This window comes from Malurus melanocephalus, unplaced genomic scaffold (genome assembly GCF_030028575.1).
Source record: "Malurus melanocephalus ecotype Western Australia unplaced genomic scaffold, MMel_1.1 scaffold_72, whole genome shotgun sequence".
Lineage (NCBI taxonomy): Eukaryota > Metazoa > Chordata > Aves > Passeriformes > Maluridae > Malurus > Malurus melanocephalus.
The window spans coordinates 1,715,055-1,737,939 of NW_026623304.1; the positions used below are offsets into that span (position 1 = coordinate 1,715,055).

At 42.0% G+C, this 22,885-nt stretch overlaps 1 protein-coding gene across 1 annotated transcript in view; it reads right to left on the reverse strand.

The window, feature by feature from the left end:
* Window positions 1–20,256, reverse strand: part of FAM13A (family with sequence similarity 13 member A) — a 121,878-nt gene extending 101,622 nt beyond the window's left edge. The window contains exons 1-4 of the mRNA XM_057366845.1: window positions 20,177–20,256; window positions 17,395–17,584; window positions 14,536–14,745; window positions 5,622–5,802 (exon numbers count right to left, since the gene is read on the reverse strand). Coding sequence (XP_057222828.1) covers window positions 5,622–5,802; window positions 14,536–14,745; window positions 17,395–17,584; window positions 20,177–20,203 — 608 coding nt within the window. The 5' untranslated portion in view covers window positions 20,204–20,256. The remainder of the gene's footprint in view (window positions 1–5,621; window positions 5,803–14,535; window positions 14,746–17,394; window positions 17,585–20,176) is intronic.
* Between the last annotated feature and the right edge of the window lie 2,629 nt (window positions 20,257–22,885).

The window sequence follows — 22,885 nt, forward strand, 5'->3', positions numbered from 1 at the left end:
GCTTCAAGCAGCCAGGAGGACCTGGGATGTAGTCATTTGTCTATAATGAGCTGAACTGAGATCAYCAAACTGATTTCCCCAGGCAGTAACTGCTGACAGCTCCCTGTCACAACTGAGAACCAGTGATTTCCATGTGAAAGGGTCATCTCATTACGAATTCCCAACAGGGTTTGACCCCACCCTGTCTAACRTGAAGGATGCATATTACCATTTCCCCAAGCAGTTTTGCAGAAGCAGCTTGCAAGGAACAAYAGCACAATCCTAATTTACAATCACCGAGGGCTATATGCTCTATAAACTATTTTTGCTGCTTGTACAGTAACTTTCGTAGAGGAGTGCCACTGTCACCTTACCATTCTCCTAGGGAATCCTGCCAGAAATGAAGGGACTTAAAGGACAGGGAACAATTCACCCATTTTTCTTTCTCCAGCCTGGCAAAAATTTTCATTAGTACCTCAGATGTCCATGAGTGGACATCTGAGGTACTAATGGAGATTTTGAGAGCAGAGTTGCCATAATTTGTAGAGGTTACAACTTAAGGCCTGCTCTGTGCCTCTAGGTATACTTTACTGTATACTGATGTGACCTCGTGGCTGCAACTCATCCCTCACTTCAGCTGATGAGAGAGATTTGTCCCAACACTGGTCCACAAACTGGTGTAGCTGAAAACAGGCACATATGCATGTCTGCAGACTCTACTGCAAGATCACAGTCTAATAAGTAACTAAAGATACAGCAACAGTCACTTGAGACAGGTGTTCATCTCAGTCTGTGTGACTCGTTTACGTGCTCTGCATCATTTACAGGCTTATGTCTCAACAGTCTGGGTGAAATGCAATGACAGATGCAACTACTCAGACTTTGCAGAAGTGTTTTAGCTCCTGAGATACTGAAGAATCCTGGAGAGTGAATCCTGGAGAGTCAACYCTGGGGCATGTAGCTGCCTGCCTGYTAAAATCTGTTCCAATTTTTCTCTCTAGCATCAGATTTATGAGCCTAAGTCAACTTGGTAATTCCACTCTATCAGTATTACTTGCAAAATGATAAGTCATTCATAAAAACCAATAGTACTAATAAATAATAATAAAACAATCACATATACAAATAATAATAATAAATAATAAAATGCTAGAAGGATGCTGTCACAAAGACTTTACTGACTGGCTTCATTTATATGCAAAATTTTTTGCTTCACAAAAGCTCCATTTTTCATCACGAAATTTACAGTGATAGTAGGCATCTTAGAGACTGCAACCTACACAAAGAGGGACAAAGGGCAGTCCATAGYCTAACATCCCCTTGCAAAGTACATGGCTCTCATCTCCAAACATTTCAAAGCAGACTCTTCAAAAACGCTCCTCAGCTGGATTGCTGAGCTCAAATATTCATGAGTATTTAATATGATTATGGATGAGAACATTTATGGCCTTGCTATATTATGTTTGATGCTTTAAAATGTCATTATAGGCTGCAGCATACTGAATACTTCAGAAAAAAATCGTTTACAGTGCTAGAAAATGCAGTATTTAATATTTATATGGACCCTGTAAGAAAGGTTATGGCTGCAYGCTCCAATTTGCAATAATTAATGTACAAATAACAATATTTGGTACTCAGTTTGCCCCCAATCCTGGATACACATTTGTTTTTAAGACTGATGCAGGTTTGGGACTKAACTGCCTGAAGACAAAGTCCATCCACATAATGTTTCAAAGGCCAACATTACTCACTAAGGAGTATTAATTTAGCTCCTCTGCTTACAATTCAGTTTCATATTCCCAAACTGTGTAGGCTCCAAGGCCGCTAGAAACCAAGGTAAGACACTCAAGCATCACTTCACATCAGATTTCATTCTTTYAAGTTCAGCATCTCTGAAATACCTATAGCTACCCTACAATCAACCATTTTCTCCAYATTCAAACATAATAGCCCTTTCTTGCTACTGTTTGTGTAACTTCTGTTATGTACTCACCATACATAAATAACTGCATCTAACTCCAGCATTTTAACTGGATACCTGCATTTGCCAACCACTTTTGGGAGATAGACCAATCCTTCACAACACGCTTAATCTCTGCTGGAATGAAACACAACCAAATTAAGGAGGGCTTGAATGATGGAGGCCACACACACAGATCATTATTTGAGAGMGAGCTGCAACTAATGGGTGAAAATGGATCCTCTGATTACTCTAAGTGTTAGACCTCATGTCTTACCAAGCCAACCAAWGGACACAACAAGTGCAGCAGCTCCTCTGATACCCAGCTCAAGAGAACAGAAAGGAGGGGAGAMAACCCAGCTGATCTTCTCCTTTCCAGCACAAGCTGTGAGAGCCAAGCAGAGCCCACACAGCAGGTCATAACCAAGGCAATGTCTCTAGAGGAGCTGAAATTCAGGCCAATGGACAATAACTTCCTCCAAGAGTAACCACACTGCAAATATTAATACTTTACACAGATTACAACAGTGAAAGAAAAGACAACTATTTATGGTCCTTCTTGTTGTTCCTCAAGGGTTGTACTTCTCAATATACTTGACCTTTGCCTGCCATCACAATCCATGTTGGGAGAAAACAGTGAACCAAATCTCAAATCTTTTTATGAGCTATCTGACCTTGCCCTTTACATGTTCTTATACCTTAGATCACACTTGGTTRCAAGGAATGCCAATAGCCATTTTTTCCCTTCTTTTCTTCATTAGAAATACAGAAAAGCACAAGATAATCGTTCCTTAGAAAAGCACCAGCRCAGTTTGTCAAAGAGCAAGTAAGGAAGCAGGGGAAGTACTCGATAAGATAAAAGCAGTAAGGYTGAAAGTTTAGGAGATGGGATACATTACAGAGGACATGATGTAGAGAAACAAAATGAGATGAAGAGAATTAAAATGAACCCTAAATATCTGGAAAGTGGCCAAGCAGCATGATTTATTCAACTKTTAAACAACTCCACTTCTGTAGTAGGAGATACTATGCTTAAGTAGCTAAATTGTCACTAAAAATACATTGCCAAAAGAAGTCCTTCACTATCAGCAGATGGGCTTTATCTTCTCTGACACTGTGCAATAACTACACAGATTCTGACATTAATTTTAGATATGAGTGTGAATTTCTGACAGTAAAATCTCAGTTCTTCCTGCTTCAGCAGGGTAATTGCTGACAAGTTGGATGCTGAGCCTTCTTTCCTTGTCACAGAGAAATCCCYCCATRCACTGCTCTGAACAAACAACACAAAGTCAGAGGAGCATTTGCCTCAGCCTCCTGCCAATATTTAATTTCTGCAGCTTCTCCATGGGCTGCCTGCAGCCAGCAGAGAGACAGCCCTTGCCAAGCAGGCCTCAGGCAGCCTTACTCTGTAGCTCTGAAATGTGTTCTGAGAATCTTTTCTGGATGCTTGGCCAACCAACTGGTTAAGCCCAATACCTCTAAACAGTGCTCTAAGTTCTTTCCTCCCCCTATCAAACTTTCGTTGATAAAGATGGTCACAATTCCAGCAATATAAGACTGCATCCATTAATGGAGGAGAACGGAGTATTTGGATCATTGCTCACAATTCTTGTGTCTGGACCACAATCCTGAACTGACTTGAAAAGTTCAAGATCTGATGAAACACATAGCTGAATTACCAGATGGCGAAACTGAGTTTAAATAAAAATCTACATCCATAATTCTGACCTATTTGGGTCTTTAAAAAACACTTTAGCTACTTGTTAAGTGTCAAGCCTTGCTTTCATTGCCTCTTTTGCCAGATAAGTATTTATTTCAGCATGTGTTACATCTGCTGGGCTGGTTACACTCACATACAGCCTCATGAGATGTTGGGTTTTCACCACCAGTGAACTCTGCCTTTCTCAGTCTTGTGGAGTGGAATGAGGTGGTTCCATCCCTGTACCTTACAAGAACAGTTACTTATTTTCCATGCCATCTTAGGACCAGAGGTCAGTTTTTATATTTGCAACAACTATATAGTTTTTAAGACATCTGCTTTGGTTTAATACAGGAACACCAACTGCAATTCGGAACCCCAATTCTCTGAGTTCTACACCAAAAAATATGCACAGTTGATTTTTAAACTCTCCTGAAAGGAGTGATGAATAAACTAAAAATTATTCTAATAGCCACTTGGGAGMTTGAGTCATAGAGATTTAGGCATTGAACTCAAATTCTTCGAATTTATTTTGTTTGTTCTGAACTCTGTTAATACATTTAGACAGAAATTCTCAAACTGTCCATATAAATGCAAGTAAAAAAAAATTGTTTTGCTTTTCCTTGTCAGAAATTTGCAGTGTTGTGCTTCCAATAGTTCTCATATTCAGGCATTCCCACACATACTACTGCCTTMTGAGCATTCTTTCTTTTGGAGAGGAAAACAGTTCTTTTCAAAATATACTTTACCTTTTGGTACTAACACAGCAAATAAATTGATCCTGAAATTCACCTTTATCATCCACCTGCCGTATAGTCATTAGGACAAGCTTTAGTTTAAGTGTCTCATTTCTGTATATTCTCTCCCTAATCAATGGAAAATGATATGTTYATTAAAAAGACAGCAGGTAACATGTAGCCTAGGTATATGGAACTGACTCAATATATGACAGTTTCTGTTTTCTCCCTTTACAGAAATCTATTTCTGTCCCCAAARCTCGGGGGGATAGATTAGATTAATTGCTTTATGAGACTAAATTTTACTAGGCAACTCAGTATTATTCCAGAGCAAAATTTTACAAAGATCAATACAAATCCAACATTGACACAAGAACTCGCTTGTCTCTTCTTGGTGATATCACACACCTTTCAGAACTGATGACTTATCTAAACTGCTTAGGTGTCTCCCATGTGTTAGATCTTGGACGCCAGCCAGTGGGTTCACTGCAGAGGTGAGGGTGCTAACACTGCACTGCATCACAGCAGTGACTCAACAGAAACCTTCTCACTTCTGGCACCTGGAAATAGCTGCTCTTGCTACTGCTGYAAGCTCCACCAGCACGTAAAACACRTCTTCAGCACAAGCACCCAAGGAACTGTGCCCAGTAAAGAACCCAGTAAAACTAATGAGTCCATTAAAGAGTTTCAAGATAACAGTGGATCCTCCACAAGTCCCTAAGYAGTTTCAGAATACACTAGAAGGACAGAGAGCCCAGAATCATGGACGTCTAAGGACAGATACCACATCACAAAGCCAAACATGCAGACAGTATGCAGTATCCATCTCTAGAAATCAGACAGCACCTGGGAGCTGTATTGGAGTCCCTTTCCTCTAGGTCTCCTTTGTCAAAGCCTTCTGCAGAGAACCACTCACATTACCTGATAGCAAAGGAAGAAACCTGGGTGAGCACAAGCCTCCTTGCACTGACAGTCTGAAGRCCTTTCACAGTTATACTTCTGCTCTGCTACCAATGTAGCAAGACAGAACTGATCAACACCAGTTGAACAAACAGCAAGAGGAAATGGGAGAGCAACTCTACTTCCATGTGGCTCAAAAACAGCTTTAGCACTCAAGTTCAACACAGAGCCCCAGTCATTGCCTCCATTTSATCACCCTGACAAATTAAAAGTTCTGACATGTACATTTCTGGCCACCTGCCAGCATATGGGGAAAAGTAAAAAAGTAAAAMCCCCAACTTACTGAAAGCAGTTTGGTCCAAATACAGTGGCAAGATTGCAAAGATTCATCCTGTTCTCTACGTGATGTTCAGCAACCTTTATCAGGAACTGGCACAGGTACTTCAGCAGGCAGTAATGAGCATCAGGCAGTTCTTTAAGGAGTTCTTTCAAGTAACTTTCCTTCTGAATGTCGTTTCTAGAGTCTAGGAAAAACAAGAGAAGAAAAAACATGCACGGTTTTCTTCACTGCTGCCAATTTACTTACATGTGTGAGCAAGCAGTGGGAACTAAAATTCACTCCTGCTTCTTTTTAGAGACACAGAACTCCTCAGTTTGCCTCAGGGAATGGGCATCTTTCTCCTGAGACTCACCCTGGCCACCATGGGCACCATTTAATTCTTACCTTTATGCTGTAACCTTTTTCCTGAGTAGATTGAGCAGCTGCTAACAGTCAGCTAAGAGCTTTAGAGCATGTTTATCCCCACCTGGCCCAGCTAAATCTGCTTTAACTCCCTCTCCACCAGTTATCCAGACTCCACGGTTCTTCTGGATGTCATCCCTACTTCCAAAAACCCTCCCATACTATTTGTTTCCCTTCCCATGAAAAGCTTCAAAAATAAGAAAGCAAGWATGGTAAACAAAAAGTCTCCTGAAATGCACAGTGCTACAACAGCCCTATGGAACTTCTGCTGGTGACAACTGTGCTAGATATTCAGGAAGGAGTCTTTCTTATGGAAAAAAAAGACACTCCAAAATGAATCAAAATGTGGCCTCATATTACATAGTAGCCTTATTTCAATGTACAACCTCCAGAATTTAGGTATGGATAAAAGTTTTCCATATGGAACTGAGAATATCCAAGCATTAAAGCAAAAATTGCATGATCTTTACAGATGCTGTGTTTATACAGACCCAGGTGGTGAACACAAGCTTGGTCTCACACACAGCTTCTGCTTAATTGTGTCCTCCTGCTGGAGTGGAACTCACATGCAAAATTCGTTGCTCCCCCCCCTCCACCCCAGAAACACCTTCCAAAAAGTGATTTCTACCYGCCAAAATCTTGGGTTTACATGTCAATAAAAGCAAAGTTTTGAAAACAATTCTGTACTGCTTTACCTTTATACCAAAACAGGATGTATTAACGCTTGCAAATATTAATTTATACTCYCCACAAAACTGAAATGCCACTGAAACTTTCACATATGCATAAAAACCCTAAGGACTCTGCAACATCATCATTTTTAGACAGAAGATCCTCATGCCCTAAAGGTTTTCCTCACCGATCTAATTATAAGCAGTGTCCATTAACATGAGGCCATCTGTGCATTTCTAGTACCTTTTTCTTTATTTATCAGCCTTATGGGTGGCTGGTGCTAATGCTGTAAGACTGTTGTGACATAATTGCTTTTTCCTTGCAGAGGCACTGTAAGGTTTAAAAACAAGTCTAGCGATTGGAAGACAGGCTTTATTTCACAGATAAAGATAAAGATAGTGCTAAATGCTAACCTTCTATGCTCTCTGTAATAGGCTGCCTAGTCCCAATGCAGCTGCTAGCTCACCATGGGAATACAAACATCTTCCCCATGCTCAAGGCAACAAGGGATTCTTGCGTCAAGATATTATGCTCCTTAGCAAGGAAACTCACACAGCATCCAACCAAAACCAAACCTTSCTCAGCCTTCAASACTCATTKTCAGCYAAGAAGCAACAGAACAGGCTGCATYSKAAACAGCTGAGRAAATAGGTGCTGCTCTGCTGCATGCCCTGCTACCAGCATACAGAGAAGTCTAGCAGGAACTGCTACTGCAGGGAAAAAGAAYATTTTATATTTTTCCATGTTCTCTTGGAGAGAAAGAATAGGAGGGGAAAACAAAAATCTTTGAACACAGCTCAATGTTTGTATAAACACTCCAGAAATCTCATCTTTGTTTTCTCTTTTCACATCTCAGAAATATTCCAGGGCTGGACTGAGCAGTACTCCAGGAGTCGAGTGCTTTGAAAAGTGGTCAGTTGTGAAAATTAGCAGTCTGTATAAAACATGAAAGTGACTCGTGAGAACTGAACCACTGGGTTTCAAAATTACTTCTGTTTTACAGTCAGACATTTTTTGTGGCAAATAAACAGGATTTATCCTGCAAGTAGTTTAACAAACAAATTAGATTTTTATAWACATACTTGCCACTTCATACAACTGAAACTTGAGTGACTTCATCTGCTTYGAGGCTTAGGATTCCTGCCTTACCTAACATCCCTAATACTGTACATGGCAAGAAAGTCTTTTAAAGTTCTATATGCATGGTGAATTTAATTTTATGTATCTGTTTTGGTACCACAGACTTAGTATGAATTCTTTCATCACAGCAGACGAAAGTTTAAAATGCCAGTTAAATTACAGGACCAGACATTTCAACCAACTCATTAATTATATCCTTTTCATGGACAGATAAGAAATTAGCTCCTTCAGAAAAGTCAAATATCAAATATGCATGAAGCAGATGAGAAAAAAAAAATCTTATTTGCTTGCTAATCACRAGCTTTTTTATAGCTACTGAGTAAAAAACAATCATGACTTTGCTACCAGCAATCAGCTTGGCAATAGCAAGAAATCTGATTTATTATTTTATTTCTGCAGCAAAATTTCAGGATGCTTCTGAAGGCCATATTAAATGGAATAACAACAAGGAACTTCAGTGCATTTGTATTTGCACTGATCAAAGTGGACTGTACAGTCTCTGACTTGATTACTAATTATCTTTTTATGAAGCTTAAAATAAAACAAAACACAGATAATTTCCATGAAGCCAAAACATTAAAATTCACCTCCTAACATACTTTTCTTTAGATAACAAAGCAACTAGCACAGAGTGTTTTCTACTACAAATTGCTTGCAGTTATGATAAGGAAAGCCAAAGCATCTCTCAGAAAATATGTACCTCTTCCATCACCATCACCCTGCCATCTAATTAGGGAAAGCCCTTGATAAATAATTGCTTCTCCGAGTCTCCCACTGGGCCTTTAGACTGATGGGGTACTTTTTCATTTACTGCAGGAATTTCCATCCTTTCCAAACTAGAAAGATGCTAATAACCACCACAAAATATTCCAAACACAGGTTTGCACTCTGAACACGAAGAAAGCTATTGGGCCCATAGCTTTAGAAGTATTTGCTGGGTAGGATGTCCCTGCTCATTAACCATGATGTAGGATGGGGTATGAACCAACATCAACAATGTTTATTACTGGGCACAGCCAAATCTTTGCTCATTTCTGTACTTTCAAGAACAGAGACAGATACCACAGCATAAGATCATGAGAAATTATCCTAACTGATGGACATGGAGACACTGGATAACATGAGGCAGCAAACCCGATTTACTGAGCCATCAAATTCCTTCCCCTTGAGAAATCTGAGAAAAAAAGGACTTTGCTCTCTCTCCTCCTTCTCTGGTGAAAAAAAAACCAAAAAAAAAACAAGGGAAGGAATTCAAGTTTTTCTTACAAAACTATCCAAAAATCAAAACTAATTAGTTGGTTCTCCTGCTGTTGACATTTCATGGATTTCAGCTTTATTTTAAAAAATTCCTTTTACAATTAGTAGTGAATCTAAACAGTGACATGCATACACAGTATTCCATGCATTTTGTACAATTTTCAGGACAAATTTACCTCTGCTATTCAGGACCATATTTCTCCAAATCCAACAGCTTTTCAGCTTATTAGAGAGCAAAAACAGTCGAGTCTTGGTAACAACTGATTCTTTGGAGTATTCCTCCTCCTTTTCAGTTTGTTTCAAAGTCAGTCACTGAGGTTTACTGAGCTGGTAGTGACCATCAGAAAAACATCAGAGCACCTGAGTGGTTTATGCTACTCATCATTTTCAAGCACAGCACATCCAGCTCTTTTGAAATTTTTGCCCATTACAACACAGAGAAGGGCAAAGGAGAAAAATAAGGATGAAGGCTAAGAGGAAGGTAGACATTCACCTTTTTATTTTGGGAACTTTCGAAAAGTTATGTGGAATGGACAGCATCTCAGCCATGGCATGCAAGAGCATAGCTAGACGTGCAGTCAGAATGAGCTTGAAAACAAGAATGAAATAAAGGGGATTGGGCAGAGGAAGGGAACAAAACCAGCAGGCTTAGGGCATGTCTAGGCTCAGCAGCCACAGGACACAGAACAGAGGACCAAGGAAGCCAGCAAGGGCAAGTGGCACCTCAGTGCCAAAGGAAGGGCAACTGGCACCTCAGTGCCGAACTAGGGACTCATTACTAAGGAACAAGTCAAGGAGACAAGTGAAAAGGACAGGCACTCTCGCCAAAACTGTTAATTAACTAGAAACAGGAGTCTCAACAGCGTAGGAGGTACAGACACATTTGTGACGATGTTTTCAGGCTCATTTAATTTCAGCATACACCCACAGTTCACAAGAGGGATATATCTTCCAACAGTTCATGCTATTTCTGAAGATATTGAGTGTCTGACATGCTAGAGAGACAATCTAATTCCCCAATTCATCTCTGTTCATGTTACTCTTTCCCCCTGCAGAACATGCCTGAACATCACTAAAGGTATGGAATTCCTGCAAACAGGTGTGTGCAACTGTTTTGCTCAGGTCTCAAATGGTCTGACCCCAAACAACTCCAGCCTGGAAGCATGGAAGCGACACCATCCCAGTGCCATGCCCTAGCCAATTATCTGTGCTGTGAGGTGAGGAAGAGAGGCTACTGCTCAGTGTCATGCAGAGCTTCCAGCTGCCTTGCATACTACCAGCCTGGAGGGCAGACAGAAAAGCTTGCATCTGTCAGCAGCTATCAATGTGCCCTGGGAAGCTGATCTTTGGCACACAGGCAGCAGGTTGTGCACTGCAATGCCGTGGCACCCACTGGGCTGTCAGAGGAATTAAAGCATTTCTTTCCACCTCCGCGATCTACGGGAAGTGGGACTCCTCCGGTCTCAATCTGCCAGGAAACAATCTGCTTCAGACAGGAGCCTTCAGACACAATCCTGCCCCAGAGGGAAAAAGATCACACCTTGCTGTTATCAAGAGCAGAAATGTTGTAAGTCCTCCTCCTAAAGAAGGCTGTCATCACAATCCAACTTGAGACACCTCACTATCATTACAGCACTTTGCAGTGCTGTGWTTATCCTTCATTCCAACACACTGGAGGAAAAGCACACTTCTTTTGCAACTCTGATGAGTGTCATCTGCATAAAAAATCTGCATTAAAAAATCCAGTTTCGAGAGCTTTAACTGCATAACAAATGTCATCTGCTTGTAGAAAATAAACTTTATTTCTCTAGCTAGGAAATAGCTCTGATAACACTAAAATGACACTAGGAGCCAAAAGAAAATGTTAAATCGTGTCACAAGAGCCTGAGGAACCACAGATAACTAATGAATCTGATTTGGTGCACTGCTACAGTTACCATGGTTAAAAGGTCAGCTCTCATTATTCATTTTCACAGTCACTGTTCAGATAGAAATTTGAACTCTAAAATCCCCAACACAAGCTGTATTTTTGGTGCTGCTTGTTCATGAAACTCAAACAGCTGCTGGCTACCAAGCGTTCTGTAAACTGACCTGTTGATCCGGAAGGGAGCTGCTCCTTCCACCGCCTCCCGGTCCCTCTCCCTGAAACAAGCAACACTGTTCACAGGCACTAGACAAAACCGTGCCAGCATCACAGGYTGTGAGCAGAAGGAGGTATGTGAAACAGAACTCACATCTAGCTGCTGCCCACTGAAAATATAAATTCTACAGGATGGAGCAATGTCAAGAAGCCAGAGTGACGAAACAGCATTAAACTTAATTAGATGGGAGWACCAAGAGAAGACAGAGACCATATTTCACTGTTCCTCCACTGGAGGAGGGAATGAACAACAAAAAAATTTCCAGTACAATAGCACTTTGTCTTGAGGAAAGCAAGTGACCTGTGAAAGGRGTAAGAGCTGTAGGTACAGTTCCTTGTATGGTTGAATGTCTTAAAGTGATCACGATATAGAAGATAAGGAACTAAGGAACGAAAAGCCAGAAGGAATAAACAAGCTCAGGCAAGGATTGCTGTATGGGAGCTGCTAATTTCTTCTGGCTGAGGTTTCTTAAGTACAGCCCATTTCACATGGACAGGCACGGCTCTGCCCTGCAGTAAARCCTCAGCCACAACAGAGATTGGGATGGACATTTTTTACCCCAAAACTCCCAGTAAGGAACAACCTCCATATCKGCTATGCACTGTGAGGAAACCGACCAAAACCAAGGTCACTGTCAGTGTGTCCCTGCCCTGCGCTTGCAACACACATCTCAGATCAACATCATTTAGAGAGCTCCCACTGCCACTGTCCTTCCCCAAGGGCAGAGAGAGAAGGCCAGAACACACCACGATACACCACATGATGTTTCATGGAACTGCATAGTCTTGGCATTACACTGAGTGTTTATATAAACAAAAGTACTTTAGGATTTGAAGGCAGCATGCAGAACTCTGTTCCACACAACACTGCACAGGCCGCTGGCAGCAATGCCAAACCAGCTGTATGGACTTCCTCAACACCACWATAGGACAGGTTCTCTCTTTCCTAATAGAGCAGATTATTTCTCTTTGATTTGGTAACAAATTCTATTGCTGGAGTTGAAAAGAGTTACAGTTACAGACGAATTTTCAGTCCAGCTATTTTTAACTGGAGGAATCACCCTCTAATCATTTYTACAGTAAGTAAAGTAACTATGTGTATTTCTGAGGCCAAGATCTCGGCTGCCTTAAAAAATGTTGAGAACAATCCCTAAAAATACACCAAAAGAAATTTAACATAATCCTTAAAAAACATTTCTCATGCAAAGCTTCAACAGGAGAGAATACAGAGGTTTTAATCGAGCTTGTATTTGCCTTCACTGCAGACATGCCACAAAGTGGCTCCAGATTCAAAGCTATTTTTTCATAACCTGTTGGCTCAGAAAAAGTTTGACCTACTCTCTTCACAGTTTACAAAAYGAACACCCAGGCATGCACTCTCCTGGTACCATTTTGCAACCAATACCCTTGCACATACTTTGATAAGTGAACAGATAACTCCTGCAATTCTACACAGCTGGTTGATCATTTAACTGCAAGCAAATGCCCACYTACCACTTAAGCTAATCTGAACATGATGACAATTATCAGTGTCTTTCATAACTACTCATTTATGCTGTATTCTCTARGGCATGAAAAACCCTTCAAGGTTTCTTCAAACTTTACAAAAGCCTTCCCCCTTGCCGCAACAGCCAAGTGGCATTTTCCAAATAAGACATTTTATCYCCCTAATCATAATTATAATGGCACTAAGCTGGATCTTACTGTGAAATACAGGCAAACTCAGCTATGAAGACACGTCACAGATGGATGGATTTTTGCAGAACTGGGTTCATAGGTTACACCAGTAACTTTATATAGAAACAAGAAAGTTTGGTGAGTAAATCYGCTAAGTAAAGATATCCATCTCATATCCCTAGAAAGTACTGGGGGGATTTTGCCTTTCCTGTGGGAGACAGAACAAATTAACCTTTCCACAAACAGCACAGTTCACAAAGTACATCAGTAGTTCCTGGTACAACACACCAATATGACCTTTGTGGGGGCAGGSATATGGAACAGCAAAGGTGTGACTTATACTAAATTTACACTTAAATTGTAATTTATGAGAAAGAACATCATCAAATACAGCTCATGAGTCAGACCTGGTACATCTAGAAGACCCCAAGGAAAGCACACCAACGACCAGAAAAAAGGGACTTTCCAACACAATAGCACCTTCCTACACATTTCCTGAACCCTATCCTTGTGCCCCAGAGAACTTTACTAAATAGGGAAGGTATTTTACACAGCCTACATGCAACCTTATTACAGCTGAAATGTCTGCACTTAAGGTAAAGCACAAACYTCTTCTCCAGTGCACCATCAACACTCTCTACAGCCCAAAAACAAAATAATGAACGAAAACATGCGGCARTATTCTCATCCTCCTGGAAATGGCTAAACTTCCTCTCACTGAAGGCAAGAAAAGTGGAAGGGAGACTTCAAGACCAGAGTGTGAGAACTTTGCACCATCTTCCACTAGGGATGCATGTCAGAGAGCATGTTCCTCCTCTGMATTCTCTACTAACTTTACCTGCTCACTTTGCAGCTTCTTAGGAAAACATAAAGAAGAAGTGTTGACTTCTTGAAGCAAGAGAGRTGAATTGTCACTGACCCACACAGTAAGGATTTGGGCCAACCACCACTTATTCCACCCACCACYGCCAGAGATTGTCAGATACAGATGAATTAGATTGAAACTTGCATAACTTTCTGTAAAATGGTTTCTCARCTTTCAACAGCAGAAGTGGTGTTCTTTCATATGGTTAATCCACCACTTGAAGGTGGATGAGGGGGTGGAAATAGAAAGTTAAAAAGAAATCTTCCAGGTTGTGTGCTATGACATGGCATAAAAGATAAAGTCTGCTGTTACTTGCAAAGTGGCTCTTTTTTTGATGGACAATCACATTCCTTAGTGAGAAGCAGAAACTCTGACAGTATATGCTTTTGGCCCAATTGGAGCAGCAGATGAAATTCTAACTTCTCAGAGKGCATTACAATGAATCTGCCAGAAACCACCCCAGCAAACAGAAGCAAATCTGTGTCCTAAAGAGTCTGCAGTTATTGTTTACAGGCATACCCAAAGAAATTAGCTGATAATTTCAGTTTTTATTCAACAAATATAACTGGATTAGAAAATCCTAAGTATTCCAGACTTCAGCAAATACATAAAAAGCATTTTTCTGCTTCTTGTAACAGAACTGTACATCTGAGAGCAGATTAGAGCCAAAATCAAAGGAAATGAGGAACAAAGCAGGTAAACTAAGAAACCAGTTATCCAGAATGAAAATGCATCGAAGGATAGAGATTTTACCTCTCACTTACCCTGGTAAAGCTGAATGAACCTGGGATGTAAGGCAGATGTGATAATCCCATCTGGCAACTCTCTCAAGAACAGYTTCAGCAGACTGGCTGCTGCATACACATCACCATCTTTAACGAGTTCCACCTCTTCCCCACGCTCATACTGCAGACGCAGCTGCTCCACCATTTTCATGCTGCCGTTCACCCTGAAGAGACCTTCCTGTGTCATACCTGTAATTATATATTGATGAAAGATTGAGCTGAACTACCACATCCCAGTGACACCATGAAACAGATATTCTAGTTTGAGTAACACAGATGTAGTAATACAAACAAGGGCAATTAATAACCACAATATAAAAAAATCCAAAACCTTCTTTGTCCCCAAAAACCCTTTTTAGTCGTGTAGTTGGATTATGATAAATAACAAATACTAATGGCAAGATCTTAGTCATTAGGCCTGGGATACTTGTTTGAGAACCCAAAACACAGCAGTGCCACTGAGTTGGGTCACACCATGGAGATATCAACTGAGACAGCCACATTTTCAACTGGTATGTTTCAACATTAAAGGATCCTACAAAGGACTCTACAAAACAGTTTGTCCGTTTCATCTTTGCAATTAGCCCATTACCTTGAGCAGTACTGCTAAATTCACGCATGTGACTACTTTCAGCTTCACGTTCCAGGTTCTTAACGGTTCTTACCGGTGACCATCATGAGGCAAAAACATCTGAATATGTGCTGAGTGCAGCAGCAACTCCATAGTGAGTTCCGCAACTTTATGACAGTAGGAAATCTCAATGAGCAAATATGTATCTTGGACAGGACAAAGCCCAAAGTATTTCACAATGGAAAAGAAATTATATCGATCACCACAGGCCAGACACCCCACATCCAGTGAAGAAGAGGAACAAAAAAGGCTTCAACAGAGGAAACCAGATGAATAATAGTAAACYGAACACCACTTTCTAGGCATTTGTTAAGATTCAAAACCTCATGTGAAGAGCCTAAAACTGAACTCTGTAAATGAATTTTTCTTTAGAACTTCCGCCACAAAAATTTTGCCTTTTCTAATACTGTATCTATAGATCTGCTTGCTCTTCCTTAGAAGTGTAACACTAATAGGATTGAAATATACATTGTTTTCATCAGTTCAGAGTAGACATCAAGCAACTGAAATCTGGCAGAATGCTTCCAGTCCAGGAAATCAATTCTGAGGCAGCAGAGTTTGTAGAGAAAAATAATCTCTTTCATTGGACCAGAAGACAAACTGCTCTAGCAAAGGGAAAAAAAATGGACGAATACTCAAACATTTTATTTGACAAATATGAGATACTTCTGGCAGAGTTTGTATTCCTGCATTCATAACACAATGCATTCTCAAGTGGCATGCTGTGCTGCCATCTCGAGGGCAGARAACACCTCATCTGAGTAATGATTTTTGTTTTTGCGGCACTAGGTGAGCAAAGGACCCAGTACCCACATAGATCCAACTTCCTTCCCCTTTACTCACTCATTTATGGAAGTAAAGAGAGGCTAGAACATCCTGAAAACAGTAACTATAAACTACTAAATACAGCCATGGGAAATCTGGTTTCATCTATACATTTGGAAATAGCCAGCTTAACCAAACTTAGTTTAAGGATGTAGCTGCCCAACAGCCTGGGTGTCTGTGCCTTTGTTAAAAAAGCCTACACAGTTGACTTCATYGTTAATTCACAAAACAAACCATACACAGATACAGGACACCCATTTCAAGAACTTTCCATGTAAAAGGGTATCTTTGAGACCTTGCTTGCAATATTGAGAAAGAGAATGGACTGTGTCTTCATCAGGGTCAGATAATCAACTTGACATTCAGAAGCCCAGCTCATCTTGCTGCAGAGTAGGAAACTTGGCTTATTTAGTCCATATTTGGGACACAGTCGTGTGGGATTCCAATCTTTTTATGGAACACAGAGCACAGCCCACAACTTGCAGTCAAAAGTTTTGTCAGTTTTGTCAGTTTCTGGTTTTGATTAAACCCTAAATGATGGAAAGCTTTTTCCATTCTTTCAGTGCCCTAGCAGGCCACTTCCAAGGCAGGCTGAAGTAGATCAAGCAAGATACTGCTGTGCAAAGGTAGGATCACGTTTTAAATTTGCACAGTACCTTAATCCAAGCTAATTTTCAAGCCATGTTTGCTTCTATGAGCTTCTGAGGATCTATCAAGATACAGTCRTAGAATCTAAGCCTCTGCAATTGGATTATGATTACTGAGTAGCTAAAAGAAAAACCTTAGGGTAAAAACAGATGCAGCTTCTTACAAGATGAAATTACCACAAAACTTTTTCCACTGCTGACCAGATGCCACACAATACATCTGTGCACCAGTGGTGCTCTAGGAGATGCATTTCAACAACAGGAACTAAAGTCTCATTAAATGAATGCAAACAGAAGCTAAGAACTGAACAGCTACTTCCTTTTGGAGATTCATAATAACTGGAATCTACCTGAAAACCTCTAAGAACATGCATTCCTTTTCAGTAATATTCTCTGATGGGGTGGGGATGTGGGCATGTGTGCCCATGACTATCTCTACACAGAGAAAGTGTTAAAGACAAATGTTTTGCAGCTGGAAGATGACACAAACCTTCACAAATGGAATACGTTCATATGCTCAACAGCTTGTTTAAGAGTGTGCTGCTACTTAACACTGTAGTTTACCTTTACAAATATATTAAAAAGTTCAGCATCAAGGCAGAAAAAAGAAGTAGCAAAGCACATACAGTAACATTTTTTGCCTGTGGTTAGTGTCACAAAAAAAGAGAGATTCTTCCCTTTGAAGAGTCTTACATGAAGAGTGCTACTAAGCAGAAGTGACTCCACTAAGCTTACCATGCTGGGTGAGGTACTCGACTATATTCCACACAACTATTGGGATTCCATTTTTGCTCAGTCCCTGCTGCTGGAGCTCCAGAAGACTCACACCAAACACCTTTGGACAGGTTGTGTCCCTCTGCTTGTTCAGTGGAAGCACGGCTATCTTTTTCATGTCCTCCTTCAATCTCACAGCTGATTTGTTTGGCTAATGGTGCAGAGGAAACAAAAAAAAAGGTGCATTAGTCACATTTGCTGCAGAATGCTGCATGGTCTCAACACAAGCACATCCATCAAAACTGGCTKCTATGTGAGAGAATAAGGGTTTGGTCCCATTGCCATTTAATTCACAGGAAAAAAACATCCATGAAGTAGGAAAGTAAAAATGAACAGAGAAAAAACTAGAAGAGGAACAAGAACGTAGGTAATCTCCAGGTAAAGGAGAAAGACTTCCGTAGATGTGCTTGTTAATAGAATAACAAGTAATTGGGAGTACTAAGCAGGAGACTGCTTTCGGTAACTCATGAAATTCACATGGGCTACAAAGGCAGCTGGACAAACACAAACAATCCCAATACACCACCAGTAGCTCAGCTCATCTCCAGGACGCCTGTCAGGGCAGTACTCTGGAAAAGGTTCACTACACTCTTCTTCCAAATGCTGTTTTCTAGGGACTTATTTCGGGCACTGTCAGGTGAGATGGACCCTTATGAAAGATTTTATGTTATGTTTAGTATCTGCTAAGTCTGAAATTTAATTACGAAGGTTTTAAGGTTAGAAAGGGACTATGTAATCTAATCACACATAACGACACATAATCCACCCCCCGGTGGAAAACCCACTGCACAATAAACCCTTAATCCCATAGGTTCTTGAGGAAGCATAACATTCTCACAAGTTTTGTATTGCAGTGACAGAGAAAACATGGGAGGATAGTCAATAAAAGCCAGGGGAATAAAACAATACATGACTAATTTACAGGATTGATAATAGGCAGAAATCTTAATCAGCCTATAGCATTGCACATTTGGGAAGACAATTAAAGGCAGAGTAGCAGCATGACCCACCACAGTTGTGATCACACTGCAGGATCTGGGAGCCACTGCTAACAGAGAGTTCAATCTCTTTAAGAAGTCCACAACTGGCATGATGCTTAAAAAGAAACTTATTCCTACTGTGTTTCATTAACAAACTGGTAGTTTTGTTGACAGAAACAATACACACAGAGAATACTTTATGGTAATACAAAAAAGTGCTCAGAATCTTGCCTGAGTCTTGACTGTGTTAAGACAGATTTTAACACAGCATACATATTTTATTTTAAACACGCTTTTAAAATCTCTTCACTTGAGAMACAATATTTTTACTGCAGTCTGTAAGCAACATGAACATCTGCTATTAAGCATGACTGTCCTTTCAGATTTAAAATGATCTGGCAGTTCACTCGCTTGGCTGTGCTTTTCCCATTAAACAGTTATTTGAAGCATATGTGTGTTCCATAGTCCCAGGTCCTACACAACRCTTGTCTGGTATTTACGAAAGATGTTGCTTATATAAACATCACAAGTATGTTTCATTATTTGTGAAACAGAATTACAATACTGCATTATCGAGACGATCTTATAAATATTTACAGTKAACAGTAGATGCATCAGTATTTGAACTAAAATTTGACTGACATTAAAATACCACATCTCTTTTAAAAAGACATGTTCCCATTCAGGATTAAATGAATAATAAACAATTTTTATTCCAGGCAGACACATGCCAAAGGAAAAATCATGTAGATTAGGTTAAATTCAGAAGACAGCAAAAATCCTTTGAGCAGTTTCTGAGYGGCTGTGATGCTCAGAGAGCTTTTCCAATTAAGGCCTTCAATTAGCCTCACAATCTTGCTCAGTTACAGGTTTCCAGCCTGTTTCAACATTAGAAAACCTGAGTCACTGATTTGGATTTACTTGGGAAAACTCACTATTTAAATCTGCACGAAAACCGACATTTGCCGTGTTCACAGAAACAACAGAGGAAAATTTTGAGCTTTTTTTCAGGATCTGGAGAGACTGCGCTAACTAGGAAAAAAAATTATGTGGTTATCCAAAATACACATCTAACCAAAATCAAAATAAAGTCATCCCTCAAAACAGCTCTGAAACAAAGAGTTCAGTGTTATGTTGCCTTATAGACGGAAGATCTGACTTTATACAGGGAAAACGTGTCCAAGTATTAATGCCACTGCTGCCGTTTTCCAAAACTGGGAAAGCAAGTTAATCATCCCTTGCACGATACCGCCAAAAAGTGCCGCCCAGACACTTGAAGAAAAGCTATTTATACGCCACAGGGACGCACTTTTACAGCTCATCCAACAACTTGGAAAGCGGCAGCGAATTAGTTCTCTGAGTTAAGAAAAAAAAAAAGGAAGAAAAAAGGAAAAAAAATAATTTAAAGGAAAAAAACCGCCTGGAATCGCTGTTACTAATCTTCGCCTCCCCCGAAGGCGGGCTCGGCAGCTGCCGAGCGGGAAGGAGGGAGAAGGAGAAAGAAGGAGAAAGAGACGAGCAAAGGAGAGAACAGATGGGGAGCGCTCGGGACAAGGAGAAGGCGCCGGGCCCAGCCCGGCCTCTCTGGCCCCGGCCCCGCCAGGGACCCCGGCGGAGGGCGGCAGGAGGCGGAGGCWGACCCAGCCGCCATCCAGCCGGCCCCGCTCCCGGCCGCGCTCCCGGCCGCGCTCCGCCGGCAGCACCGCCCCGTTCCCGTTCCCATCCCCGTGGCCGTCCCCGTCCCGCCGCCAGCCCCTACTCACGCGTACGGCCAGCGCCCCGGCCCCCATGCCGGCTGCCGCTCCGCCCCGGCCGCCCGCCCTCGCTGCTCCCGGCGGRCCCCTGCCGGCGGGAGCCCCGGCCCCGAGGTGCCGCCCGCCGCCCCGGCCCGCCCCGCGGCCCGCGGGGGGAGCGCTGTCGGGCCCCCGCCTCTCGCCGGAGCGGCCGGGAGCTTTCGGCGGGGGCGGCTCTGCTTCCCGGAGCCTCCCCGGGTCGAGGCGAACGGAGCGCGGGCCCCGCGGCTGCACCGGGCGGCCCCCGGGCATCACCGAGGCCCCGGGCCGGGCAGCCGGGACCTGCCGCTCGGTACCGGGCGGGGAGCGGAGCCGCTCGGCCGCTGTGCGAGCCTGGGCTCGGGCAGAGCCGCTGCGAGTGCCGCCGCGAACCCGCCGAGCCCGGTAACGTTAGCGGGGTGAGGGGGAACCGCAACCGCGCCCGCCCCACGGGCGAGCGGAGCCGGGCAGCGCGGCCTCCGGGCCCAAAAACCCCTCTGTGCCATGGCACTGCCGCTGCCCCGCACAGCTCCGTGCCGTGCAACACTTGGCCTGGGTCTCGAAAGGGTGAAGCGGTCCTAGCATTGCTCCCGTTATGGTTTTCCATGCAGCGATATGTTGGTGAAATAGACAAAAGTTAAAGTGAAAAGTGGAAGGACACCCCACACACAGTTAGCGACTGCCAGCACTCACAGCATGGCACTGGAGGGAACAGGAATATGTTCCCCCAGTGCCCTTCTCCTGGTCATTGCAGCCCGGAAGCAGTGTTTGTCCTAGAAATTCAAATTAAACTTCAAACCAGAGCTGAGGAGTTGTGGCATTTGACTTTTTTTTTGTGGGGGAAAAGCGCGCACACACACACACACACACACACACACGTATTTATTTCTGTATCCGCTCAGATGCAGGCACTATTCAGCAGGGCCTGAGCATCGGGGTAGGAGGGAAAGTCTTTGGAAAGTGCATCTCAGAAATACTTGACTCTGGCACAGGGACAAAAGGAAGGCCAGCCAAGTAGAGAAAAGGAGAGGAAGAAGAGCAATCTCTTTCATGCTCTGTTTCTGTTTTACTCTCCTAGACACACTAACCCGAAATTAAAACTTTCCCAGTTGGTGAGTTTACAAAAATTAAACTTAGTTAGCACTGATGTTTTAATTTCCCTTTAGGACTCTAAAAGTCAGTTGATCCAACATCCTCCCCCTTCTTTACTGTAAACCTCTAACTTACTTACTTTTCACATGAATCACATACAGCTCTTTTCTTCTTCGTCCGAATTGCTGCTTCACCGGGAAAACCGGTGGCATGCTTCAAATTGTAAYCCAGGGAGGGAATGATGAGAAACTGCAACTCCTTGGAGACTGCAATTATGGGTGAAGAGTTCAAACATGAGCTCACAGCAGTGAACACAGCTACAGCATTAAGACTTCCATAAATGTATATTGAGAGATAGCAGGTACATTCTCATTCTCTAAAAAGCAAGACCAGGAGTCAAGCATTCRCATCTGTTTATCAGAGCCCCGAGAGTCACACTTTCTGTTAAGACATTGGAGCACTTGGGGGTATGACAAGCTGGTAACTTTTCTCTGTGTTAATAAAGACTCTTTGGTACTGGCTTAAAGTCTTGACAGAACTAAAGGCCAGCATACCTGTTTTCTGTGTGGCAGAAGAATCAAAACCAGGCTGAAACTTCCACAATGCCTTTGTCCCCTCCTGACTTTTCCATGGGGCTTACAACCCCTGTGCAGGGCAGAGAATTATTTACTTGAACTTTTCCTAACCCCAGCCTAGAGTAAATGGATTCCTTCCTGCACCTTCCACCCTTTCCACAGAAGGGTGATGATGTTTCAATAAATCCTGATCTTCTTCTCCTCTCTGCACTGAAGCACTGCCATTTAGGGTGTATGTTCTAAAGAAAGGTATGATGAATGTGGAACAGCAGTATGTGCTTCTGGTGCTGCAGAAATCAGCCAAGCAGTCATACCTATCCCAGAGAAGCAGAAAACTCTSCAAACCCAACAATAAAAAACACACCTCTGTATACAGCTCCCATTATGCTRTTTCATGTTTTCTGGCTAAGATGTTGCATCAAACATTGATTTTCTACTCCTGAGGAATTTTATACTGCATGGTCAGAACAACTGCAGGATGAATATTAATGCAACTAGTCATAAAATYTGTCTAGAGCCATGAGAGCTCAAATCAGAGCAAATTCATTGTGAAAGACAGATGAAAAGTYAGGGAGATGCACAAGTTATGTATCGCTGGCTTTTGTGAAATACCATGCCCACCTACCTTGGGCCACATAGTTGTATCTTATAGTTCTCAACTATGCTGTCATCAGATTTGTACAAGAATAGCTTGATAGCTTTTTAACATGCTTGTCTTTTCAGGGGAGCAAACAGAATATATTCTCTAGCTGAGATACAGCCCTCCATCACCTTCTCTCTACTTCCACGGAACTGCTAAATGCTAATGTGAAAGCATTGCAAAGAACAGGCTAATAAAATCATGCAATGAATCAATGAAAACTTTTYCCCCCTTCCACTTATTTACAAATAAGGCATTTAACCGCAGATGTTGAAACAACATTCCCAGAGGGGAAAAACAGCTGGGGTAGTGTTAGAAGTTCAAAGGAACTGCCTCACACCACTTCTGTGAGTGATGCAATATGTTGCTTTAACCTGAATATTCATAATTTCC